The 21,870-nt window shown below is 43.3% G+C and overlaps 2 protein-coding genes across 2 annotated transcripts; one reads left to right on the forward strand and one right to left on the reverse strand.

Moving 5' to 3' along the window:
* Positions 1–2,985: 2,985 nt before the first annotated feature.
* On the reverse strand, positions 2,986–21,735 carry LOC119555999. Its single transcript, XM_037867731.1, has 5 exons — positions 21,343–21,735; positions 20,935–21,194; positions 3,760–3,888; positions 3,206–3,700; positions 2,986–3,146 (listed from the first exon to the last, which is right to left on the reverse strand). Exons 3-5 carry the CDS (start codon positions 3,788–3,790, stop codon positions 2,986–2,988), a joined length of 687 nt encoding a protein of 228 aa, XP_037723659.1. The 5' UTR covers positions 3,791–3,888; positions 20,935–21,194; positions 21,343–21,735.
* Positions 4,485–5,033, forward strand: LOC119557718. The gene has a single exon (XM_037870600.1). The coding sequence runs from the start codon at positions 4,485–4,487 to the stop codon at positions 5,031–5,033; it is 549 nt and encodes a 182-aa protein (XP_037726528.1).
* Positions 21,736–21,870: the final 135 nt, after the last annotated feature.

The following is a 21,870-nucleotide window of genomic DNA, read 5'->3' on the forward strand; positions in this document are numbered from 1 at the left end:
ATAAGAAATGAAATATTTCCCTTCTAGTGCCCCCTGCAATAGCAAGCAGTGCTGTTTCTGGGGGCAGGTGTTATCATTGTCCGATAACTGCGGGTCATCTATCATCCGTAAATAGTCCGCCCATGACTATCGACTTTTCCGCACTGGGTGTCAACCGATGACTCTGCAAGTCGCACCCCGAAGAAGTGCTCCTCCGAGAAGTTCACGTAGGGCAGGTCAAGTGGCAAATTATGCACCGCTCTTTTGGGGGTTCATAAATTAAGGACTCCATTCACAATTGCACCAGGAGAAATCTTTTTGAAAATTAATATTTCGTAATTAGGTGGGTATTCAGAACTATCTGCTTGGTACTCACACACACTGTTATGTTTAAGGTCCACAATTTTGTGCCATGCACTCCTTGTTAATTAACCATTTAAAATATTTATTTCAGTGCATGAAGCCAGTGGGTGAATGCCTTCTAATATTTTTGACACCCGGGCAGGCGGTCAGTCATTAGCAGGGTCACATATTCGGCCACTATATATGCAATTGCGGGGTGGATATAGTGGACATAGTGGATATAGTCACGAACCCGCAATCAAAGGTGTTTCTAATTTATGAATCAACGCAATTAGCTTCAACAACCTCGCCTGTGTCCAAAATAGCTACAAATATGTGGGCGTGGCCGGGCCGTTGACTCAACATTTGGCATTCATTCGCATTCATTAAGTTGAACCGAGATGACAAACGGTTTCGCCGGCGGCCCATGTTCAACAGATGTAGATGATTGTCGTAAATTTCGAGGCCACAAAATGGAATCAAATGGAGAAATGGGAAAGCAAAAAGGGAAACCAAAATGGAAGCAAGGGATATAACACAAGTGTGATGGAAAAAACACCGATTCAAGGGGGAAAAATACGACAGATTAGGAAAACAATGGCATTGAACATAAATTGAAGTCAAGGCGCTTATAACTTAGCTATAAATGATAATTTTTATCTTAAAATACATACATGCGAAGGCTATATACATAGTTCTTCCATATTAAGTTCGCTTCCAGTCCAATGTTTCCAGAAAACCACAAAATGAAATCAAATGGGAAATGGGAAAGCAAGAAAGGAAACCGAAATGGAAGCAAGGGATATAACACAAGTGTGATGAAAAAAACACCTATTGAAGGGAGGAAAAATACGACAATTTTGGGAAAACAATGGCATTGAACATAAATTGAAGTCAAGGCGCTTATAACTTACATAGCTATAAATGATAATTTTGATATTAAAACACATACATGGAAAGGGCTATATAGTTCTTCCACATTAATTTCGCTTCCAGTCCAATGTTTCCAGAAAACCTTTTACTTGCCCGCCAAACACACACGTTTGCACATAAGGTACCCGTTTACTAACCTTATATAGATGACGCCATACGATGAACAACATGAACAAACTTGCAGGACCTGCGGGATTTTACGCGGAGCGCGGGTGTGTTGATCGATTCACTTGAAAATTGGAACTAAGTTAAGCCCAGCTTTCGTAAAGCGCTCAGGGTAGAGTGGAGACTTGAAGCGGGAGGTGGCTAGTGAGAGGGAGGGGGCGCGTAAGGGGAGAGCTCTACAAGGCCTCCGAAAACTTACCGCTTTTAAGCTCCTTTGAACAGTTATACGAGTTTCTGAGAACCAGACGTTTTGAAACTTTCTCTTGATATGAAAACACATACGTAAACACATTTCACACGAAAAACAACGTCTCTGTGTCTGTAACTTTTTAATTGGACCTTGGTTCATGGTATTTCATACAGATTCCTAAAATACTATAATATTCCCCAGCAAGTGGAAGCCACAATGACTGCTCATTAATCAGCCAGCGGGATCTGTTGCACTCGAAGCCGCAACAAAAGAACCATAGAAACCATTGACAGACTCCACCGCAAACTAGACTCGTTTGATTTGAACTCGGGTTGATTAGGGATTCTGATTCTGATTCTGATTTTAATTAAGGACGAGGAAAGCAGGGAAAGTTATGCCAGTCAGCGGCAAGTTTGGGCATTTGTTTCGCCAAACTTGGGCCGCCACTGCGTATGCGTAATGTGTGTAATTCAATAAACTTTCCGCCCGAAAAGGAAACCAAAACGCAGGCAGCCACTTGAATATGCAATTTCAGCCAATTTGGCCTGGCATCCGTCAATTAATTAGTGCTCTGTGGACAGCTAGACAACGAGGGACTCCATACGAAATAACATGGAACTCGGCAATTGTAATTTGAGTTGTTATTACTTCGATTTCTTGGCCAACTTCTCCCTCCAGTCCGCGTTGTCTGGGCAATGCTAAGAAACATCGATAGAACGGGGACTGGGAAGGCAGCTGAGAAACGACAGTGGTCATTAGCGGGGACTTTTCCAGGGTCGCCACCGAGGACATTGAACAGTTAATTATACCTGGAGTCCTACGAAAATCGAAGCATGGGATCGAGAAGAAAGCTTTCATCACTGATAAAAATTTGGAATAGCAAAGATTATTATCTTATAATGACTATTACATTCGAAAACGTAATATTCACTAAAAAACAAATTCTAAAGGATGATTTAATTTGAAAATACTTCCATCAGGGTAGAACACTTTAAAAATTAAAAGAAAATACATCATATTAAAAGCAAAGCTTAAAATCTTTAAGAAAACTATAATTGTTAAACTTCACATTTAAAAGTAATAGAAATAGCAGGGAATGAAAAATATAGCTAAAATATTTAAATTGAATATAAAATCCTCGGGCTTACTAATTTTGTATCACTGCACCGGAATAATTACTATTTATTCCGATTCCGACTTTATTATATTATAACAATCAGCCCATTAGATATTTATGCGAAAAGGAATAACTCTTTTAGTCATGACTTGCAGTTTATGTTTTATTAAAATACAAAGTAGTTGCTTGAAAAAAAAATTGGGATGTGGGGTCACTTGCAGGCTGAGCTAAGTATGGAATCCCCAGATGTCCTTGACCCTTAGACCGACCTGGCAGTGGTGGTGGTGCTGCGAGGCGAGGGGGTGGATCGTGGCCTGCGGGTGGTGCTGGGCCTGGTTCGCACTGGCACCCGGATGCACTCCTGCGGCTTGTCGCCCAGCTGCAGCTGGCCACAACGCCTCCTGTCGGTGCGGAGCCAGTCTGAAAAGGGTTTAAGAGGTGCTTAAGAACTCCTGGTACCACCCTAGTATATCACTCACTGTTCCTGGGCTGGCTGTGGCAGTTCTGGTTGCGCAACTGACAGGTGTTGGCCAGCACCTTGCACTGCCGGCCGTTCCGGCTCCTCACGCAGATGTTCTGGCTCGGCGGCGACCTCTTGCAGACGACGGGGCGCGCGGGGCAGGGGTTGAAGCAGGGGCGTCGGTGGGCGGGGCCGTCGCCCCTCACGTTGCGGCACTCGATGTCGCGGGTGTGGCGCACCCCCTCGGGCAGCCGGAGGACGTTGGACAGCATCAGGTGGCAGATGTTCTCGAAGCGCTGGCACTCGCCACGCGGAGTCCTGCCGCACACTTTGGGACTGCCCCTGGAGCAGACCTCCGGGAAGAGCGGGCAGCTCCTGGCGGTGGGTCGAGCGGTGGGACGAGCGGTGGGTCGAGCGGTGGGACGAGCGGTGGGGCGATCGGTGGTCACCGGCGGACGACGGGTGCTCGCCGGTTGGGTGGTGCCACCCACCAGGGCGCACAGAAGGGCGATGCCTGCGTGGCAAAATATTTAGATAGTTTGAAAATATCCTAAGCTCTTCGGAAAGACTTACCCAAAACGAAAGTCAGTTGATAGCTGCTCATTCTGCCTGATTGCTTGTGGGAGTTGCACAAACTTCTGATGTCATTTTAGCCCACTCTCTGCACTATTTATACCACGAATCGTTAAACGAAACAAAAGCCTGGGAAGCAGAGCCCAAGAAGAGTTTTTGGTGGCACGCGTGGCTGTAGCTTTTGTCTTAATACTTCGTTATTGTCAAGAGCCATTAACCCAAGGCAATTGCACCTGCTGCACACTTGGCCCCACGTCACTGGAGTCTCGATTACATAATGATGTTGGTTAAATACCGTGAATTATGTTCTCATTACCTTCTAAGCTTCGCAGCACTAGAACAGTTATATAATCTGTTAAATTCCCCCTTGAAGCGGATTACTTTACCTAACATACCAAAAATTATGTTTAACACTTTGATAAACAGGTGCAAGGTATAAGGCAAAAGTCAAAACTCTAGATTCAGAGTTAAGAGTAGAGACTCAAAGACTCATATATAAAAATAGGTAAAATCAGATTACCCCAATAATGCGTAAACAACGCACTCCTCATTCATGTCTGAGAACAAAACCCTCGGCAAACAAGAAAACATATGGCGTTTTCAGCGTGCAAGCAGAACCCCCATGCGATTCCAGGTGCTATATAAACACGGCCTGGCCAGCCGAAAAGTATCAATCCACCAGTCCCAGTTCCCAGCAACGAAGACCAGCAGATCCCCGAGAAATCATGACCAAGCTCAGCCTGTGCCTCCTGTTCGTCGTCCTGGCGATCGCCGCCACCCAGGCGGACGACGACCGACGCCCCTGCCTCGGACGCTGCACAGGACTCTCCTCCGGGAAGAGCGTGTGCATCCGCAACAAGTCGAGCAACTTGTGCACCCGCCTGCCGGCCTGCCGCCTGAGGGAGAAGAACTGCCGTCGCCGGGACAGTGGGCTGGAGCCCATCCGGGAGACCTGCATCACCCGCTGCCGGAACATCCCCGGCTCCAGCGGCGTGGGCAAGTGCGCCTCCAAGCTGCGTCCGCGTCCCCAGAGCCAGGGAAAGCGCACCCGGGAGTGCCAGAGGAGGCTCTGCGTGGACGACAAGCAGGCCGGCTGCTGGAGGGACCAGCAGGGCGCCTGTATCCTGCAGACCCGCTGCGAGGCCCAGCGGAGGAACTGCGTCCGTGACCAGACCAACCAGTGGGTGCGGGCCAGCCAGTGGAGCTGCAAGGGCAACTCAGTGGGAGGCGGCGTCCGTCGCTGCCGCAAGAGGCCCATCGTCATCAAGGATTGAGGTTCCTCTGAGGAGGAACCCATCTGCGGACCCCCGACGGAATCCCGGCATCGACCCCCTGCTTAGGCTTACTATTTTTTTTACCCCCTTCTTTCTTGCCCGTGGTGGACCCACACAAATATAGATATTTCCGTAAAACCTTAATATGAACTTGTTTCCGTTTGAATAAAATCATTATATTAACGTAACGAAGTTTTGCAGCCTTTTTTGCCTGTGTTGCACCCACACAAATACAAATACTTCTGTTAAACTTTAGTATAAACTTGTTTCCGCTTGAATAAAATCGTAATATTATATATACAAAATGTAATTAAAAAGTAACGCAGTACGGCGAGAAGCCTATTTAGTCACAACCCACTTAAATTTAAATTTTATTCGGCTTTTAAACATTTTCTTACAAAGAATTTGCTATCCGAATATTGCATTTAATATTATTTTGAGTTGACTAGGAGTTTTGTTATTTCATTGAAGGTCAAATTAAATTCCTCATAAATATTCTTCACTTAGTTTTGCTTAAGCTCAAAGCCAAAATATGTTTATTATTCAGCCTGAGGAATTCCTATTGAGCGTGTTTATTATTTAATGGACAAAATGTAGTTATTTTCCAAATGGACCCTAAGCTGCATTGATTTTTAATATTTAATTGAAACATAAATGGAATACACAAGTGATTGTGTTTAAACCACCTGCTGCAACATTTTATCAGAGAGTGCCACAAATTTTTATTGGTATGCAGACATCTTTAATTGGTGCAACTACACTTTAAATACTGTAAAAGAAAAATGACATTGGCCCACCAAATGCGTATGTGTGAGCTTGGCCCTTGTTTCATTTTACGCCAGGTGGTCAGCGAACTAGAAATACAGCATTTGCAGCCCCTTATTTAGCTAAGCGTTCAGTTAGTTGTGCTAATGTTCTTTAGTTTATTATTCGCACTTCGCACGTGTGTGTGGAGTGTGTTTAAATTTGCATTCAGGCTCAAAGGGGCGGGTGTAGTTTCCATGCTTGCACTTTGCTGGGCCGCAGGTCGTGCTGGGGTCGAATGGCCAACATGCCAACAGAATGCTGGGAGTACGACCAGCTGACAGGTGGGCCTTCGCGTAGGTTTTCTCTGCCGGGAAGGGATCCCCCGTGTCCTTTTTGCGAACCACAGCAAAAAACTTAATACCCTGGCAATTCTAGGAATTGAAATGTGGGTGAAATGCATAAATTCAAAACCGATTTAGATATAATTGCATAAAACACAGAGAAATATCCTATGTATAACAATATTTTTTTAATCTGTCTATTTAATCTCAGAAAAAACTTTTTGGGATTGGTTTGCCTTTCTTTAATTATATTAACTAAATAATATTGATATTATCGATTTTAACATATTATTAAGATATATTGGATCGAGAATCTGTTCGGAGCACCCTTAATTTTCAGTGCAGTTTTAAAAGGACAGGATAACACTTAGTAGGTGGTGCTCGGCAATGTCCCAAGTGGGCGTGGCGCGTGTACTTAAGCCGGGTTAAGAGGGGAGGTCACCGTTTTCCCGATTTCCCGCCCCTTTCGAGTGGCCCGCACAAAGCCGAACTTCTCGTGCTTCACTTAACGTAAGCCGGGGAAAATGTCGCGGCAAAAACGAGGGCAGAAAGGGTTAGCGAGGCCATCTTTTGGTGGGGGAATTTTAGAGAGCTTTCTTTCCCGTCTACAGAAGGGAAATGTAAGTCAAGTGGCACACAGCGCTGGAAAATATCAACGATAGCTGCATCGGAGTACAAACTACTTTTCCGTATGGAAATAATGATTTCCCCCCAAGTGGTAGGATCAAATCGATCCACAGCGCTTAGACATTGAGCCAAGTTTCAGAACCATTATTATTTGCAAAAGAATCCCGTGTATAATTCAATTTTGCAGCTTCATAAAAGCACTCTGCACTCAAAAGAAATACTTTCTCTAGTTTTAAAATTCGATTCTCCATGCAAAATTACATTATCAAAAAACGGGAAATTTCGCGGGCCAAAGTGCAAATATCGATTCGCTGTGCGGTACCGCAACTCAATTAAAAGGCTCTTTATTTTGCAGCGACTAACCCGCGGACTCTGCTTAACAGGATAACCCCGTTCCCGTTCCAGTGCCCTTCCCGATGGCCCGGGGTCACGTTTACCCTTAACCCACCGACGGAGCGTCCCGATTTGTTCACACACGCCAAATGATGGCCGTGGGCCACCGAAAAAAGGGACGCTGAATGGACACAAGCTCAGATAAAGGTTAAAGTATCCGTCGGCCTGTCTGGGCGAAGTGCACTGGGAGAAAAAAATTTCAAGAATAGTTTCCCCAATTGGGAGAATTAAAACAGAAGGCCAATAAATAATTTATTGAACTTATAATACAGCTTGAAAATAATGAGTTTTTATTTCTAATAAACACATTCCCATGTTGGTGCTGGAAGGGGCTAGAAAATGTTATAAAAACGGCTGGAAAATCGCTGGAAAATGTCTGGAAAATGTCTGGAAAATGGCTGGAAAATGCACAGTTAATGGCTGACAAACACACGAGCAAAAGGGAAAGATAAGATAGAAGGCCAATTAATCAATTGAACTTTTGATACAGGGTAAAAATAATGCATTTTGATTTATAATTAACACATTTCCATGTTGGTGCTGGAGGAGCCTAGAAAATGTCATAAAAACGACTGGAAAATCGCTGGAAAATGCACAGTCAATGGCTGACAAACACACGCAGAACCACGAACGAAAGGGAAACGAAGGAAATGAAAACGAACGAAAGGAAAACTTTCAATAGCGCTTATAAAACAGGGCTGATCATGCAATATATGTTTCAATAAACACATACATACCTGTTTTAATGCAGGCGAAGGCTTAAAAAGGGTTTTAAAATGGCTGGAAAATGCACAGTTAATGGCTGACAAACACACGCAGAAACACGAACGAAAGAGAAAGGTAAGATAGAAGGCCAATTAATCAATTGAACTTATAATAAATTGTGAAAATAATGCATTTTGATTTCATTTAAACACATTCCCAAATTGTTGCTGGAGGAGGCTAGAAAATGTCCTAAAACCGACTGGAAAATCGCTGAAAAATCGCTGAAAAATGTCTTGAAAATGGCTGGAAAATGCACAGTTAATGGCTGACAAACACACGAGCGAAACGAAGGAAATGAAAACGAACGAAAGGAAAACTTTCAATAGCACTTATAAAACAGGGCTGATCATGCAATATATGTTTTAATAAACACATACATACCTGTGTTAGTGCAGGCGAAGGCTTGAAAATGGTTTTTAAATGGCTGGAAAATGCACAGATAACGGTTAGCAATCACACAAGGAACCACGAACGAAAGAAAAACTCGTGAAAACTAGTGGGGCTGTGTGCGGAGCACGGTTGTGTTGATCGATTCACTTGAAAATTGGAACTAAGTTAAGCCCAGCTTTGGTAAGCCCTCTAGACCAGAGCGGAGAGTTGGAGCGGGCGGTGGAGAGGGAGAGCGGGGTTCTCCTGACAGTGTGGGTGAGGGGTAGACACATAAGTGCAAGAACTGTTCATTGATACATTTGTAAAGCTAAGCTCAGAGCGGGCGGTGGACAAGGAGAGTGAGTGGGGAAGGGGAAGGGGAAGCAAGGGAACAAGCTCTACACTGCCTCAAAAAATTTAGCGCTCATTCGGTGTGAGCACCGTATGTAGACATGTGCATATGTAATGTATACATTAAAAGCCCCAGAAAAAAAACACATATGTACACATAGGACAGTTCGATAACTCTTAGGCAACGGAAAAATAATATATGAACGAAAAATGAGGAAAAGAAGAAAGAAATGGCTGCGCAATTTCGTAAGACATAAGTCCCATAAGGTGTCTACCTTATATTTTCTATGTTCGCCTGGTATACAAAGTTGAGAAATTTGCCAATGAGTTTCGATTTCTGATCAATTTTTGATTTTAAATACCAGGCGAACAGAAATTACAGGATGTGGTTGCGCCATTTCTTAAATCATGAAACCCAGTAGCCACCTACTAACATTTATGTTCGCCTGGTTTCGAAAATGAGGAAATGAATCAATTTGTGATTAATTTCGTCGAACAAAACAAAAGATTCTTTTCTTTAAATTAATCAAAAATTGCATACTCTGGGCATTGAGAATTAATATATTTAAAATAAGGAAAAATATATAAGCAGCCCCAAAGTGCGCTACAAAATAAATAACCTTAAGGCCTATCTTTAAATTAAGGACAACACTGCATACTGCTGGGCATTCCTAATAAATATATTAGAACTTTAATTTTAATTTTTCCATTACTGTTATACATTTTATTTAAAACTTTTATATGATTGAATGCAAGGCCACGTTAAGACCTCTGTGGAGTATTCTCTATCCAAGCCAGGCGAGTCTTCTGTGGAGGCTATTTTCCATAATACTACCAATAAGTTGCAAGTAAAGATAGTCCATTATAGCATTCATTGTAAGTAATACGAATGTGTACCACCCTCAATCCCTACCAGGTCGGGTCTTGACTTAAGCATAAGCCAATATAGCAGCACCAATATTTCTCCCTATCGTTTGTGGGTTAAAAATCTAGTCTTAGGAAACACTGAGGACCCAATCGAAATGTAAGCATTATGGACGAATTATATTAAGCTGCCACTTACTGCCAGTGCGCTAGTTCACAATAACATCTAAAATACTTGAAGAAAGCACCCCATAACGTTATCCTCACCACATATTTTTCTTTCAGTGTATCGCCTGGATCTGCCCATGCACACATATTCACATAATTATAAACTGCTGGGCCCAGCGGAAATTGCGGGGCGACAGGGCTGGCGAAACATACACCCAAAAATATTACCAAATTCTGGGGGTTCGGGCAATACCCAGTACCCCCGGCGTCTCGGGTCCCGGATAGTGCTCGCAATTTAATTTCCTAGGGCAGGACGCACTACAAACAAACTGCAGGATGCCGGATAACTACGTCCGCTGATTGCACCACGGAAATGAAATTAGATGAACACGAGGCAGTGAAGGTCGAGGAAAGCGAAGGAAAAACATCAGGCGAATCCCCCATTTCCACGGTTTCCTAATGAGTTGGCAGTGAAAAGTTGTATGTGACCCGACTGGAAAACTTGTTGACAAATCGTCGCCCAAATTTAATTACTTGCAAATGAGTTCGGCAGCGACAGATCACGAGGCTAATTATCTTCCCAAAACAGCTAGAAAACTTGACCGTAAAGCTAGTATGCCTTCATTCGGCGCTCAGCGTTTAAGCGAGATCTGCGAAATCCCACAATAATCTCACCCCGGTAATTGAGTTCTTTGCTGAGATAATATTTACATAGAAATCATAAAAAATGTTTATATTTTGATTAAAATGTAATCAAATGTTTATGCAAGCTAAAAGTCGCTTTCGGCATGCTCTTTTTACCAGCTTTCAAATAATAGGCTAGTTGGCTTACTTAAAATATATAATGTGTTTAAATTCAAGTAATAATATGGTAATTGGGAGACAACACATTTTTAAATTTAAGAAAGAAACCTAAGCATAGGGTATCAGCGCGTCGGTTCCTCCAAAGCATGCCTGTTTTTGTGTGATTTCGTAATATTGTGACCGCTGCCTATCAAAATGTCAATTGTGGCTTCATAATACGTTTTGATAGTGGGTCAATTTTTTCTCTTAATTGGATTTAATGTCGGCCTCCGTGCGGTTCGCATGAAAAATGATGGAGAAATAATCAACGGTTGAAATTGTATTATAAAAATAAACAAAACTCATTTTCATATGCAAAGAGTGTCTCGAACCCCTGCCCCGCCGAACCCCCTTTTTAGCAGGGGCGTGCGTGCATCTGCATACATTTAAACTTTTTACAAAATTCTTTGTTTATTTACTTAGTTGTGCCCGTGTTTGTTTTCGCGGTTGTCCCCGTTCGTCGAACAATACCGAAAACCAGAAGTTGCCGCAGAACGAAAAAACAGAGCCAGAATAAAACATTTTTGCATAATTTTTTAATTTACTCTTTTGGCTAAAAATAGCTGGCCAACAAAAGTGGTTGCCAACAAAGGTTTTGATTATTTTGATGCTTTCTGAATCGATCCCGAGGGCAATCGAGAAACCCGGAAGGCAGTCGCCTTATATGGACCCCTGTCCCCCAATTGGGCAAGCAAGACAAATGAGCAACATACGTCTCTTTGACTGCATTTAAAAGTGGCCAAAAGGAACTGCAGCCCGAATTTGTCCAGGCCAGGATAACAGATGGTGGGGCGCTGGTTCTTAGTGGCAAGTCATAAATGTCAGGAGCTTCTTAGACCCAAAATCACCCGAGATACTTTTCCAAGCAGACCTCGGTACACTGACCAAAAATACAACAATATCTGGAGCCTAGCTATGGGTGAAGATCTAAAAAAAGCTATGAAGGGAGAGTATCTATTTTTGACCTGCATTGGAAAAGCTATAGGAAACAATCAGTTTAAGAAACGTAGTTATGCTTAAAAACACCATGAAATGAGCACCTAGTTCCTTGAAAAGCCTACCCAAAACTTGCTCAGTGTATTTATTCGACTGACAAATAACTCAAAATGTGATTGATGACGGCCATGACACGCTGACACATATAAATGCCTGCAAATGGAGCCCGAGACGCTGCCGCTGACGTGTCATGAGGGTCCGGAATCAGGAGTCCATATACATATACATACATGCGTACGCGTGTGGGGATCAGAGCCCCCTGATCCGGTCCCTTAATCCTCCCCGGCACAAAAACCTTTGTTTTGGCAATAGGCGTGCGTGATTTTTGCAGCCGCATCATTACTCAACGTTCTAAGTGCTTTTCCTGGGAAATTCGCCAGCGGGTGGGGCGGGCCGAGTTTAACTTGCGATTATTGCCATTCATTGCCGAGACCGAAGAATGTCAGCAAACCCCCAGGTCCCCGGGACTTCCCCGCCCCTGTCCCGTCTTCAAGAACCTCCCCCGAAACTGAGACACAACTTTCCCAGTCGTCGCGGCCAAATGAATGCAATTTGTAGTCCGGGGAAGATGGCCTCGGGGCTTTCATTTACATTAGGTAATTACCTGGAAAGTCCACGGCGAATGGCTGGAAACTGGAAAAGGTGGGGGGTGGTTAACTGGCCCCGCCACGGACTGACTTCTCTGACCTCAGGCGGGGTGAATCCAGGTGACTCTGTTCGTTCTAATTAGGAGGTCCTGCTTTAAGTGGCGCCACATTGAACAATTTAGTGCATATGCAGGGAACTCAAGAGGCGAAGTCCTCTTTAAGACGGTTTTTTAAATAAAATGGGATACTTTTGACTAAGCCCATACGTTTTCTAAAACCCTCTTATTCGTTCCTTTCTCAGCTCCTTAAGAGGCGGACGAAACTTTTGTTCTGGCTTATAATAACCATTAGGCAAATAAAAATATGAAATGTAATAAGCATCTTAAGATAAACTCGAAGTATGGGGATGCTGCCCGATAATAAAGCGGTTTGCATGTATTTATTCCCTCGTTTAAAATTGATGTACCAACATGGGGCTTCCTTTTCAGATACGTGAGTGCCGGCCATTTGGATCGGTTGACATATGTCCCACCCCAGGCCCCGAGGACCCAAGGGCGGCTGCTTACTTCATTCGGCTCAAGTTGTTCCGGTCCCAAAACTGCGTATACAAATTGCTGGCAATTTTGAAACATGACCACCCACTCCCACTTCCCCTCCCACTCGCATTAGGGGCACCCGTTCCTTTCCCGGAGCGATGGCGATGGCACCACTCGAAAACTGATGACACTGTCAATTTGGCCGGGCGCCGATGCAAGCGGACACATGTGGGCATGCGGTGGGGCAGCCCCGCCCACCTTTCGACCAGATGATGAACTCCCACCCCAGACCGCTCTAGACCACCCCCCAGCCACCCACCCACCTCACACCAGCCCACCGTCTTCGGTGATGCATTGCAATGACATTTTCATGCTTTATCTGCGGCTGGCCTCGCATAAATTGGTGTTTTCAACGCAAGGCAGGGTGGTACGCTGGGTTTTGCGAAGGGGATTGCAAGATATTAACCAAAACTAAATCAAAATGGGAAGTTTTTCCAGGATAACCAATAATATATAATATGATTGGATAACCAATATATAATATATCTCAAGTTTCACCAAAATTATATTATTATTACGGTTAGAGGAAGAAAAGTAAGTATATTTCGCCCATTAAAAGTAATTGCTCTAATTAGATACAAGTTATTGGGGACCAGTAATGGGTAGCTAGCCCCCTTCGTACGCCCCTGGCCACCCTCACCGCACAGCTCAGCCATCGCTCCATAATGTGTCTTGACATAAAAATGCAGTCAATTCTCTTGACAAATTTTGCTTTTATTACACGCTTTGTTTATGTGAATTTGTGTACATGGCATTTGCACATCATCAATGTGCGAGTTTTCCTTTTTCAGATGTGTGTGTACATTGGGATATAAAAGTAGCAACACGATTGCCGAGGACAGCTTTCCTGCTGCTCCTGCTGCCACCATCGACATGAAAACTGTGCACATGACTTGGCAATGCTCTAAAGAAGTCGAGTTTAGTTTTCCGTCCTGCCGTGTGTACGACATAACTTTGTGGCCAACATCCTGTTGGGTTGGATTGTATCTCTTTTCGGCTCTGATTTTTCAAAGGAGATTGCACTGCCATACTAACTGAAACACATGTAATTCTTCAAGTACATGAATTAGCCATAATTCTTGGTTTAATAGATGCATTATTCATTATATTATGATGGAAAAATCCCTTTGAAGTACCATAAATAATTTTATAGGAGGCCTACTGCAGTTAAGGTACATGTATTTATTTCGACTATTTAAAAATCGCAACTTTAATCTAATTTTCCAGCTCATTAATCCGATGTTTTGGTGGGAATTTCCCCAAGTCCCCACTAAATTGCCGCGACTCAATGGATTTTCGAGGGCCTTTCCGTGACATAGGGAATCGAATCGAATCGCATATGATGTTCTACAGACACGGCTCTTTATTGCGACTGCTTACTTTTTCATGGCATACTTTTATGCGCTGCAGCAAATTGTTTTAGACGCGGCGCCGCCCGTGTCCTTGCAAATCCCTCTTTTGTGTGTCCTTTTGCGTACTTATTGGGTGTGTGGGAATCGAATTCGTTTTCCCGGCTCCGACTGAAAAGTAATCGATTACGCGCCTTAGTCGCAGTCGGCGCCTGATTAGCATAATTTGATGTGTGAGCGTGCTGCCAAGGACATTTCGGGGGAGCTGGCCAAAGGTGGGGTGGCAGGGCGTTTTCAATCTTGCCAGAAAAGTGTTCGAATTTCGGGGGAGAATGTTTTTAAGTCGGCGACATTTCATCACCAGCAAACGCGACACGCGACAGCTTCATTTTGTGCTTTCCCCGCCCGCGAAAATCACCATTCGAAGTGCCATCCCATTGACGTCAGCCAGTGACAGTTGAAGGGCTGAGCCCAAGTAACACAACATTTAAGGGAAGGCCGATGAACTTTCGGAACTTGTAGGTTCTCCTGTTCGTAGATAACGTTTGTATATGGACTGCATTAATGGTGAAATGGGTTTCTCTTTATTTGAATATTGATTGATTAACAGGTAGCTGCTGTCGTCTGCTTTTGCAAAACAATGCCCCGCGAAAGGAGGGGGAATCCCTTCGAAGATACAGCTAGATACAGCTGGATACAGCTCCATCCCAAAAAGACCGACTCCGACCCTTTAAAACACTCATCCAGGACATGCGAACGCCATTAAAGCCGCTCAGGAAGTTGCCGGCCAGCAGAGCCATTATGTTTGATATACGACAATAAGCGCGGATAATGCGTTAAAGGAGCTCAAGCAGAACGCAGGACGCAGGACTAGAGACGCTCTGCCATAAATTAGTGCGAAAGCCAAGTTGTCTGAGCCAAGTCGATGGCTCGTGGCCCAAAGTGAAATTAAGTGCAGGTAAAGTGCATCCCAACCTGCGGTCTTTCGGATCCCATGAATGTTTGTCAAGGCGAACTAAAGTTACCCGAGCTAAATTTGTATCCAGTTTTAAATGAGTTTGCTTTATTAGTGGAAATAAGTTGCAAGTCTGGAACTTTATATAACTTAATTATGTTACTTTCATATATGTGCTTGAGTTGGTTTCAGGAAAAATATGTACGAACCCATTTCATGGTAAATAAAATAAGTAGTGTTACTACTTTTTAGTAAGAACTTTAAGATCGTTTATCTCAAACTAATTGAAGCTAACCTCCGTAGCAGATAAACTTCTCTAATCCTGAGTTTCCATTCCCAGACAGCTGGCTCTCCTTTCCCAGGAAAAGCCCTCTGGAATCGGGCAGTTCAGTAATAGATATATCCACGGCTTAATCCTTTAAGTTGCCAATTACAATGAAAATTGATTTTATTTCGCTGGCTGTCGGTGTTTTTCCTGCTTTCTCATCTCGGCAGCGCCTTTTTTACTTGGCCTTTGTTTTGGTTCAGTCTGCCGGACAGCACCACCACTTGCCACTTGCCACCCACCACCACCCGCCTCCCACCGCCCACCGCTCCCCGTCCTTGGCGGGACTTTTATGAAAGCACAGCTGGCTTTCACTTTTTTTGGCTTTCACTCTGGTTTCGGTTGTCTGGTGGCAAAGTGCCGAATGTACATAATGCCAGTGGATTAGGGCTTAGTTTATCAGCGTTTTCACTGCCAATGTCAAGGTCAAGCTCATAAGCGCGTATGACAACAGTCCTAAGTTGTATGTGGCCTGGTTTATTGTGCTTGTGTGTGTGTTTGTGTGCTGGGGTGCACTGGGAGATGTGAGGTGGTGGAACCTTAACAAAACCACAGTAAATTATTTGAATGCATTTGCGAACTTTTGATTATAGCCATTTGATAAATGATTTCCACAATCCTAAAAGACTATATTTTTGGTGTTCATCATTCTAAAAAAGGCTCCTAGTTTTTTTCTCCAGTGTAGGCAACATTGGAAATAACTTTGGCATTAGCTATTTCCCCGCCTGCAGTCGCCAGCTGCTGAGCCACTTGGTCATCTCTCCGCTTCGGCTATTAACATACAATTATGCCGAAATGCCAATCAAATGCAGACAGGAGCGGAACGGGCGTGCCCCGCCCGAAGGACCTCCGGCCCAGTTCCACTCCCAGTCCTATTCCCAATCCCAGTCCCCATCCCCATCCCCATCCCGATTGCCAGTGTCCTTGGTCCTTAGCCCTCGACAAGGCCATTTATCGTGGTAATATGCGAACGCGTGCGGGAATCGCTGTCATGATTTAACGATCCCGCTTTGCTGCAATCACAGTATCACAGCCACATGGAGGACCCGACAATAAAAAAGCAAAATAAAGGAATAAAATGCTCAAGTGTCTTCATCGAGAAGCCAAGGCCTGCATATACTTGGGGAATTCGGCTATATGTACTCAAGGGGTTAGCTATTTCCCCGCCTGAATTTTTTTTAACTTTTTGAATATCCACACGATAAGAAATTACATAGAAATATAAATTCTTATTTTTTGTCCATAGAAATGTGCCTTTGTTTGATTTTTTTGTATCAGAGGCAATCGTATATAGATATTATTAAATAATGTGAGCCACTTTTCTCTATTTAATACCTTCCACCTTTTTTCAGCCACTTATCCACCAAGGCATTGAAATCTGGTTATTAACCTAATGTGGAAGGGGTAATAAAAGAGCGTCGAAATAAAGTGCTAAGCAGCTTTTATGATTATGACGAAAGGCTTTCCCAGGATGAGAAGCAAGGGAGGTCGAGAGCACGTGTCCTGACGAATCTGTATGCAAGGACCTGAGTGTCTGTGTGGGTACTCAATTGCGTCTATTTGAGTTACATTTTTCTGTCCATTTCGGCTACTTTGTGTGGAGAAGCAGCTGCACAGTATGACTACCCCTGCTATTGGCAACCAGGTAGATTCTGTAGCTTGTGTAAGCATTCTGAGGGTTCTTCACGGTAAAGGTAAGAACACGTATCCCCAGAGAATCCGTATATAGAAGAATTCAGTAATGCAGGATGTTTTGGCCAGTCAAGTTCGTTATGGATCCACAAGCTGCTTTTTTAATTGGTATTTCTAAACTAACTATTATATTTTTAATTATTTCATAACATTTTCAGTTCACTATTTAAGTGAATAGTATTTGAATTCTCTCCGAATCTCAGCTTTCGCGCTCTATGGGCAGACATTTTCCAGCGCCATCTGCGTGTGCGATGGCAAATTGAAAACTGTTAATGTCATTTGCGATTTGATCACAGCACCTCGTTACTTCGAACCTCCGGCGAAAGGAAAAGCTGCCAGTTGACGTGGCTGATAATTTGATTATTATATGCAGCGGGAAGCTGCACACATACCGGCATTCGAGTGTGTGGGTGGGGCCAATCATCAGCTTAGATTTCCATTTTTCCCGTTTGGTGCTGTGGGTGCCATAGATACCCAGTCGGAAGTAAACACCTCCTGCGTCGAATCGCTTCCCGGTTACTTTGTCGGCAGGGACCCCTTCCCTTCCCCTTTCTTTTTCCCCTGTTTACAAAGGGCAGGCAACAGAGCGAGTTATTTTTAAAAGTAAAGTTCAATCGTTATTTCTTCACTCCTTTGAAATGAAATCCTTTGTAAGAAGAAAAGAATTCGTTCACTATGAGTTACCGGCAAACTATTCTTTGCAGATGGTGTTTACTTCCGACTGGGTATGCAAATAGCGATTTCCACTGACTGAGTGGCTTTATGTTCGCTAGAAAAAAATTTCGTAGAAATCAGTTTTTCCGTCGCAATGTCATAAATTGAGTAATTGAATTAAGGATGAACAAACTGATGAAAAGAATAAAATGACATGGATTCACTGGGAATATCTTACTAATTTGACCCTCTGTTCATGCATAATTTCAATCATTAGGTTTCTAGTTAATATCAACTTTATGCCAAACTAAAATGGAAACAATGCTTGTTCCTTGGAAATATGAGGTTTATTTGCTGTCATCGTTTTTCTTGCTGCACGTTCTATAAACTTTATATGGTATCTTTCGCAAAAGAACGAAACGAAAAAATCCAATGAATCACTCTGAATAAGTTGCAGTTGCCAATCAAATTCGGTTATTGCTAGATGAATTTAATAGAGTTTTGATACTAACGTTACAGTTTGGATTTCTCCAATTTATTAAGAACTTGTTTTGCATATGTAGCATTTCAATGGAACAACAGTGTTCTACGTCGGAGAACTAGAGCATACTTTTAGACACCTTAATTGGTTCCCTCTCCATTATTCGATCAAAACAAGAGCATTTATCCATCAATTCAATTCAATGGGTACCGAAGTAATACGCATCAGAAGCCAAGCAATGAGGGCAAGGTCCATTTGAATAATAAGACTTCTGCATTTCTCCTGCTTATTGCCAGGAACCGAGACCACAATTAGGGCCCAGCCAACCGCACGGAAAGTGGCTTTTGTTAACCGAATGGTTTCCATGTCGACCAAGTGTAGTGTTTACTACACATGTACTTGAGTTATCACCGATACCGTATGCAAACGTAAATTTCCCTGGCTTTTTGACTACGTGGTCATTGGTCTACGTGCCAATCCAATTTCCCCGGCACATTGACTGTGGCTTTTCCCCTGCATTGACTCCCTGGCACGCCCTCGATTCGGATTCGAAGTGAAAAAAGCACACACTCAGGGAAAACAATTGGGGCACCTGCACCTGCACCTGCAGCTGCTGCCGAGTTCTCCGAAATGGCAGACAACTTCTCAGAGCCAGCGAAGCGTTTACGTAAGTGGCAAGTACGGGTACGGAGTCGTAAATCGTGGCAAATCGAGTCCTCGGACCACCTAGCCAAGTATATTGATCAAAAATCACGCGGAGAAAATTGCTTTAAAATGCAAGGGCAGCGAAATTTGCTGGGGATACCCAAGATAAAGCCCAGAGATGCCAGGGAACAGGGGGAAAAGCTTATGAAAAGTATGGAAATTTCAGGGGCTTGCGGAACCAGGCTCCCTGATGCGGACGGACCAATAAAATGCCAATTAAATTGATTTGAAACTCAACGTTTTTTCATACACTTATAAGCGGGTCATTAATGAGCCATAGGAAAATGTATTTTCGTTGATTGATTGACGAGTTGATTGCCAAAAAAGAGGGAGCAATTCATTAGCATAAATTACCCGCAGAAAGCAAATTTAAAAGGAAGCCACCGGCGAAGCTTAAATGCTCTTTGAATTTTCAGCTTGGCATTCTGCACATGATCTGTAACACACAGTCTTTAAATTCAAGTCACTCTTTCAACTAATTATGAAAAGCCTCTTTCAAAGCAGCATATGTTAGTACATCAAAAGGTATACTGCAGAACAGCGTTTACAATGAGCTTAGTGGCAATTCAAGAGGATTCGCCTTCGAATCCCCGGCAAACAAGGACCTGGAACTCAAAGAGACGGACACAACCCAAGAGATATTTAAAGGATGGAGCAGGGACATCCTGTTGCACTTGGACCATTTGATTGATGGCGTTGGCACTTGAGTGCACAAGATAATCATTTATAAGGCGCATAAATGTCCTATTCCGTGTGGGGCAAAACTAGACAGGCGGAGGGAAGATGGGGAAAGCTGGGGAGCCCAGGGGTGGTTGCCTTAGCCCTCGGCAGATGGCGGCGGCTGCAGAAAAAGCAGCCAAATATGAAGCGAACGTCGGATTCAAATTCGCTCTGTACCTCAGATATCCGAGGTCGTTGCTACTTCGGGATGTGTTTTCTGGCGTTTTCTGGGGTGTTTCGGGGCTCTTGGTCTCGTCACGTCAGCTGCAGAGTCTGACAGCCACTGCACGAAATTTGCATTCAAATCGAGCCGCGTATCTGGGCAACCCTGTATCTGACAGATTCCCAGCTGGCACAGTCCTTTGTCGAGGATGAGAAATGGCTCCCGTCTGAATGTCTTCCAAGGGCCTGCGATTAATTATCTCCGTGCTCGCAAGCGGTTACTCCAACTTCCGACTAATTGGCCAACTTATGGCCGAGTTTGTCATCCTTTAGCAGATTAGATTGAATCCCCACAGGGGTGAGAGAAGTTCCGGTTTTGTGTTTCTTGTATATTATTATAGGAAGTTATTCGGTCACAATAAGTTGATCATTTTTCAAACTAATCAATTCCTTCGACTAATGGCCCCTGTCTGGTCTAAGATCTATTAAATTTGCTTTATCTTTCCATTAAGTATGTGGCAGCCAGAACACTCACATAAAGCTCGCATGCCGCTCCCTGGGTCCTGAACCCCATTACCCTGTCGCCAAAGCAAACAAAACTCGCTGATGCAGCAGCTGCCAATTACGGCGACGGCTCTTCTAATTAGATGCACCCACATTTCCCAATCGCAGCCCCCTCATCCATGACATGGGGGAAATCGAGTGAAAGCGAAAGCGAGCCCCAGCCAGCCAATAAGTTTCACTAAACAGTTCGCTGTCAGCAGAGTGCAATTGAATACCAGATGAATATCTCGTGGATAAACACTGCAGCTCTCAGCAAGAGATTTTTGTGATTTTAAAATCAGTTATGGTCCATAGATCTATTCGACCTATTTTTGTTGAATTGCAAAGGGTTCATTGATAGTATAGTATAACTGCGGGTGATTTATCACCAATTAACATTGCGACTTTAAGAGTATTTCATAGCTAGTAAAAATTGTTGGCCCACAAAATCATTGACTGAAAATATGCACTTCAGATTTCCCCCACACATTTTCCTAATCAGTTGATTCGCTGCTTATCGATGAGCAACATTCTCGTGCCATTAGCAAAGATATTTTTAGAAATCGTGAGGCATCAAGTGCTATGACTGTTTGTTACCCTCGATATGCAAAGTTTATCGGTTCAATTGCTCAAGTGTAGATATTGTATGCTTTTGTGTTTATACTTACACTGGTCACTTCCGGTTGTTGTTGCCGATTTCCGTCGAGTGGAAAACGCCCTCAAAATTTTCCGTTCTGCATTAGAATCTGTGGATGTGCACGAATCTCAGTCAGACGAGGCGATTGTGCAAGTGACCTTGGTCGGGAATGGGCCTCCGCCTCCCATGCACCCATTCAGTAAACGAACCATCTCTCCTGAATATTAGTCAATTAATATAACTCAACTTGACGTCGTGCCGGAATGTTTCGTCTATTACCCTGTAAAGGTACTTAGGAATTTTCAAGGAGTTTAAAAAATGTAATAACTGTAGATATATTTTCGAATATAAAAATGTATTTACATGTTTAAAAACTAAACATAAATATATTAATTTTAAAGTACCCAATAATATAATTCTATCAATTCTACAATTCTACCTATCTATCTAGGCAGTGTATTCCAAAACCACCTATGAAAATTTAATTGTTTTGCCGCTTGTGTGTTTTGGTATTCTGTTTGGTGTGATGTGCGGTTTGTGTTATTCGTTGTGAATTGAGAATCACGTTGGAATTGCACTTGATTTTAAAAGATTTGCGTTTGCACTTCGGTTTTGGGTGACGAATTATGTGCTTAGTTACGTAATCAATTAGTTGTTGCTACGATAAGTACAAAAACAAACGATTCGGCCAAAGCTGATAACGAATTCGATTTGAATTTCGAGTTGAAGCGACACAAAAAAGTGAAGCCGAGCTTAGCTTTTGGAGTGGATTTAGGTTCTAGAACAAATGATGCTGGCAGGAAGATAGGGAAGGAAGGCCGAGGGAACGATGGGAGAGATTTGGGCGATCTCAAGCTGAAAATAAAAAAACCGAATTCGTTATTCTGTTCGGAAAAAGCTTAATTCGTCATTTATATAAAAAGCTTTTCTTACCCCACTAGCCGTCACCTTGCTTAGCAAACATTCG

The sequence above is a fragment of the Drosophila subpulchrella genome, chromosome X (assembly GCF_014743375.2).
Source record: "Drosophila subpulchrella strain 33 F10 #4 breed RU33 chromosome X, RU_Dsub_v1.1 Primary Assembly, whole genome shotgun sequence".
In the NCBI taxonomy this organism is placed as follows: Eukaryota; Metazoa; Arthropoda; class Insecta; order Diptera; family Drosophilidae; genus Drosophila; species Drosophila subpulchrella.